Source organism: Salvelinus fontinalis, chromosome 6 (assembly GCF_029448725.1).
Source record: "Salvelinus fontinalis isolate EN_2023a chromosome 6, ASM2944872v1, whole genome shotgun sequence".
Classification (NCBI taxonomy): Eukaryota; Metazoa; Chordata; class Actinopteri; order Salmoniformes; family Salmonidae; genus Salvelinus; species Salvelinus fontinalis.
Genome location: NC_074670.1, coordinates 25108662 through 25114667, shown reverse-complemented (window position 1 = coordinate 25114667; position 6006 = coordinate 25108662). Strand labels below are relative to the sequence as shown.

Below are 6006 nucleotides of genomic sequence, written 5' to 3'. Positions count from 1 at the left end.
TAAGGGTCGGACCAAAATGCAGCGTAGGTTGAATCCATAATGATTTATTTAAGGACGAAGATGAACACGAAAAACACTTTGAAAATTACAAAACAACGTAGACAGACCTGAACATGTGAACTTACATAAACACGAAGACCGCATGAACAGGAACAGACACGAGCGAAAACGAAACAGTCCCGTGTAGTGCGACAGACACGGAAGACAATCACCCACCAACAAACAGTGAGAACAGCCTACCTTAATATGGTTCTCAATCAGAGGAAACGTCAAACACCTGCCTCTAATTGAGAATCATATCAGGCAACACATTAAACCCAACATAGAAACACAACACATAGAATGCCCACCCCAACTCACGCCCTGACCAACTAAATACATACAAAACAACAGAAAACAGGTCAGGAACGTGACAGTTATGGATACATTCAAAACGACAGGGGAGGTTTATGATTTTGTCCCAATTTTTTTCCTCAGTTTCTACGAGTAATGTCATTTTTTAATTATTTCACATTGTGTCATTTTTCATTTTGGGCATTTGGCATATTCAAAGAGTGCGTGACCCCTGGCACACAAATTCTTGGCTCCGAAATCTTTGCTTGACAGGTATAATTTACCGACTCATAATCTCTCGTCTTGGTGTTCGACTCAGGTTTATATTCCAAAGACACTCCATTTCCAAACTCAAGTCGTTGTTCTTGAAAAAAATGACTTCCATATTGAGGGAGTTCGTTTTGGCCGCACGGAGTCGCATACCGCTCCGCAAACCAATACGAGGTTGTATCCCGAGGTGGCAGGCCGCTTCTTGTTTGCTTGATTCCTGGCTAGGATATTCCCACGACACCGTAGAACAGCAAACAAAGCAGAAGCAGAAGGGGTAGAAGCCATCGTTGTCGATATTCTTGTGGTGACTGTCCGCAATGTTAATTCTATTCAGTCACACATCTACCATTAATTTATGCAAGCACTGTAATTCAAGAGGAAAACATATCCATGTTTGACGGCATAGTTATTCAACCCAAACACTCGCACGGTTCGGCCAATATCCAGTTTGCGTCAAGGGTCTTTCTGGACCGGGGTCTGGTTCACCCAAGCCGAAGCTCCGACCGGGCCGGGGTCGTGAGTGTACTTTGTCAACGAGGGTGGGTCAGTGTCCAGAAAATGCATAGGCTACAAACTTTTTAGAGAGGAATGGCGAACGAGGTTTGGTCCCCGCACAACGTTGAAATAGATTGCATAAAACGGGTTTAAATTGATTAGAATAGAATAGCCTATGGACAATTTATATCAAGTCACAATTTACAACACCTATTGCATTCTCTCCGGCTTACATCATTTCAAAGATTTGAAAATACATTAATAATGATTTTTGTGTTATCTTTCTGGGAAGATTTAAACACAGCTAATCTGAAATAGTTTGCCCTATTGTATGTCCCTCCTATAAACACACACACACACACACACACACACACACACACACACACACACACACACACACACACACACACACACACACACACACACACACACACACACACACACAGAGAGAGAGAAAGAGAGACATCAATGCTATGTAATTACAATGTAATTCTATGCACATACTGTAGAGAAATGAGTAGAGAGATGCCTAACACAGGGAAGTATTCAGTATTACCTTTCCCCAGTATTACATGTTGTTAACATGAAGGAACTAACCATGAAGGCTTTTCTATTGATGATGTTGCCATAGATACACTATGTTTTCTATAAGACTGATAAATGCTATTTTATCCCACAGTTGTGTCAAGTTGGCTGGTTGTCCTTTGGGTGGTGGACCATTCTTGATACACACAGGAAACTGTTGAGTGTGAAAAACCCAGCAGCATTGGAGTTCTTGACACAAACCGGTGCGCCTGGCACCTACTACCATACCCAGTTCAAAGGCACTTACATCGTTTGTCTTGCCCATTGGCCCTCTGAATGGCACACATACACAATCCACGTCTCAATTGTCTCAAGGCTTAAAAATCCTTCTTTAACCCGTCTCCTCCACTCATCGAAACTGATTGAAGTGGATTTAACAAGTGACATCAATAAGGGATCATAGATTTCACCTGTATTCACCTGGTCAGTCTATGTCATTGAAAGAGCTGGTGTTCTTAATGTTTTGTATACTCATAGCTTTCAGTAAAATGTTAAAACAGTACACACACACACACTGAACCTGTCAGGAAATAGTATATTCAAGAAAAAGAAAAGAAAACGAAAAGAAAATTATTCTGTAATGGGACTTAAAGAGGAATGTGCACATGCCATGGAACGTTCCGCCAGATAAAGATCTTATCAGAAGTCAAATCAGCACATTTGGTTTTACTGTAAGGCAACAGCATGTAACATGGCCTATTAAAAATGTAATTGTTTTTTCAGGGTGGTAGGATACCTCTGCTATTTAGATTTTTTTTTTTTACAAATGTATTATTCTTATTTGAACTCTATGTATATTCATATTTTGTACGTAAATACACATTAGTTAGACATCAATGAATGTAAAACAAAATCATGAGCTGAACATTTTTACTTTGTAATGTAAAGAATAAGATAAGGCTCAGTGTAATCAAATAATCTCTAATTTGTAATAATTCTCCATGGCAGACTTCAGTGCAATTACATAATACACAACTTTTTAATGAATTACATTTCCCCATACAACATCAATTGTCCACTCTCACTTCACTGCAATAGCTGTCCTGTTCACATTTGGGTAAATGTTCCATGTTCATGATGTGTATACTGCAGGAAGGAAGACAAAATTGTGGATAAAAAATAACTCTTGATACACTTTTCCCATTAGTAGTTCTTGTGCATCAGTCCTTCATAAACAACATGGTCCTTGTTATGTATTGACACCAGTTGAGTGTGCTCTAGTGCTTTCAGGGTCACCTTTCTTTTCAGTTCATTCACATTTTCTTCGTAACTGAGTATTAGTAAAGAAAATGAAATGGCAGATACTAGGATCACTGACAATCTTTGTCCTCTCAAAACATCGGGGTGATTCTCTCCTCTGGTCTTACTTCCATTCATCCCACCACCATCCCCTCTTTTCCTCAGGGTATTTGACTCCCTGGTTGACCAGCCTGTGGTTGGCTGGAATTCCCGTGCTGCGGTTTGCTGCCGTTGTGGAGGACCACATTGGGCATGACCATGAAGGCCAGGATGCCCATCAGCATCAGCGCCACGGTGATGGTGATGATGGACGCCATCACGATGTAGTAGCACTGGTCTGAGCGGAACATCCTGCGCAGGCGACCTCTGACCCTGCTAGGGGGGCGACCCACATCCACGACAGTGGCAAGGCCCTGGTCCATTGTGCCCAGCTGGAGGTCGCTGGAGGCCTGCCGGTCCTGGTTCTTGAGAGTGGGCAGGGTGAGGCTGGACTTGGCCAGGCTAGTAGTACCAGGAGGGGGCTTCTTGAGGACCAGCTTGCCCTTGCTGCGCTTGAAGCGCACGGACAGCGCCCTCTGCATCTCTGGAGGGAGTTTGCGGAAGATGTCCTGGTTGTTGCCCAGCTGGGGCAGGTTGCGGCCATGGGGCAGGTTGGTGAGCTCTCGACACACAGGGCAGGAAAGAGACTTGAGCTCTAAGGAGGTCACATTGATCCGGGCCAGGCACTCCAGACAGAAGGTGTGCCCGCAGGAGAGCAGCTTGGGGGTTTTAAAGACGTTGTCGTATTCGCAGAAGCAAACCACGCACTCAGTGTCCTCCATGTCATTTTCGTGGGGGTCAGACTCCTTCTGGTTGCTGTCATCTCCATCCCTGTCTTGCCTCCTGTTCTCCTCGCTTCTACCACGCTCCCTCCTCGACCCTTTGTCTCTCTTTCTCTCCCTCCTTCTCCCAGATCCCCCTCCTTTCTCGGAGTCAGTGCTCATGGACCTACGCACCTTAGTGGATTTCTCCTTTTTCTCCTTCTCGATGCTGCCTTTGCTGTCAGGTTTGGGTTTGACGTTGGGCGGCTCTTTGGCCCCGCAGCCTCCATCGGCACCCTGTCTTTTCCTGTCGTCACTCATGGTGGACAGAGTCAGGCAGAGGTGCTGTGATAGAAGTAGCTGTGATGGCTGGAGTCAGATGGAGAGTGACGTGAAGTTCTGGTTTTTCACGTCTCTCCAGAGGAGCTGTGAAGGAATGTGATTGTCAGTGAGATAAGGCAATTGGGTTGTCACAGAGAGCTAATTTAGTTCAGGCAACATAAAGAGCATAGGGAGTGCATTTCTAGTAATGACGCAACAAAAAGTACCTCTTGTTTATCTCAAATAGGTAAAGACAGGGAAATATAGTTTAGTCTATGAATATACTGTAACTCATTACTTACCATATAATCTATTGACTAGAAATCCATTTACACAACAAGCCCAAACTATTTTTGAGTTGTCATGCTAGGTTCCATGCCCTCTGCTCATTTGTGGATATGGATGAGCCATTGACAAACAAGACATAGCCAAAGGTCTGTACGACTGTGTAAAATGTAAATTACATTTGAATTTATTGACCAGGAACATGTTCAAACAGTCTTGGTGTTCTGAACGGTAGAGCTGAAAATGCTGAGCTACTGAAATGCTAAATTCACATACTTAAACGCATTATCTAGTAGAGTAAGTCACTATGGGATTTTGTATCAGTTACTCAACAAAAGTTGCATTAGTTGTAACAGTCATCAACAACATTGCAAACTATTAGCAAATAGTGATACGCAAGAGTATGGGAGAGTATGCTACATTGAGTTCTCACAATGACAAGTTCATCATGATCATGAACTTACCTGTGGCGGTAGCTGACATGAACCAATCAGTCAGAGATGGTCCTTCATAGAGTTCTTTCCCAGTGGAGAATATCCCATTCAGTGAGTCCCTTGCATCTCCGTTGAGACAATAATATGCCAAGTGGACCTTACTCCTCCAGTCTTCCCCCTCTTCTCTTAGCTGTTTATTTCTCTCCTTTCCCTCCTCTCTCGATCTGTAAATCTGTGTACGGTATTTCCTCTTTATATCCCTCCCTCATCCCTCCCTTTTCCATCTGCGACCTCTCACTCCCTCTCGCCTGACCAGTCGGACCAGTTTATTTGGCATTTAAACCACTGCCTGAGGTTTGTGTGCATCTCTGGAATGTGAGGGTAAAATCAATACTGTTATCGCATGATGTTAATGCATCTCATTGTGTGTATTTGTACATAGTTTCTGGAACCTGTAGAACTGTAATGTGGGTAGTCTGAGTACCGCTGCCAGATAGTGTTTTCCATGTCTGCGTGTGTAAACATCTGAAGTTTTCACGACATGTCAATCTTTGCATAAACTGTATTAACATGTCCTTAATGCTCATTTATTTCCAATGGCCACTACAGTTGTTTATCATCTAACTTTAAATCCCACATTCCAAATTAACGTTTTGACATTCTACAGACTAGAATGTGGAATGTGTTCGTTTCCTTGTCTGCTGTGGGGTCAGGGAAGTGTTCGGCTTCATGGAAAACTCCACTAGACTCTTGAAGCAGTGCACCTAACTGTCCACCGCACTGCAGCTCATGTCATGATGCTTACTTGTCATACCTAAAGTGTTCTTGTGGCATCAGACTAAAGCTTCACATGCAGGTTTACCATAATGACAAGAAGATCCACCCAAAAGCACTCAAGGCTATCTGCAATAATTCAGCAACACCATTATGTGGTTTATATGACAACATTGAGGTCCACTGAACCTCACCCAGAACTAAAAATGTGCAAATAATTTCATTCACAAAGCCCTTTTAGGTAAACTAATGTTGAAAGGGTTGAAAAATCTGCCATAGAAGTGCATGTAATCTTGATTTCTCATTTCATTTAGCAAACTTAACAGAAAATACAAACAACCCACTAACAGCAGCAGAGGAATCTTCTGCGGTGTCTACAAACATTAGCTTTAAAAGTCCAATGAACATCAGCCAGATTATTGGTGTTGAATTACTTGCTAATTACATTCAGTTGAAAACAGTCTTGAAGC

General features: G+C 42.8%; 1 protein-coding gene across 1 annotated transcript; it reads right to left on the bottom strand.

Annotated features, from left to right (window-relative positions):
• Window positions 1–1922: 1922 nt before the first annotated feature.
• LOC129857440 (E3 ubiquitin-protein ligase RNF183-like) lies at window positions 1923–5245 on the bottom strand. Its single transcript, XM_055925686.1, has 2 exons — window positions 4793–5245; window positions 1923–4148 (listed from the first exon to the last, which is right to left on the bottom strand). Exon 2 carries the CDS (start codon window positions 4041–4043, stop codon window positions 3084–3086), a length of 960 nt encoding a protein of 319 aa, XP_055781661.1. The 5' UTR covers window positions 4044–4148; window positions 4793–5245; the 3' UTR covers window positions 1923–3083.
• Between the last annotated feature and the right edge of the window lie 761 nt (window positions 5246–6006).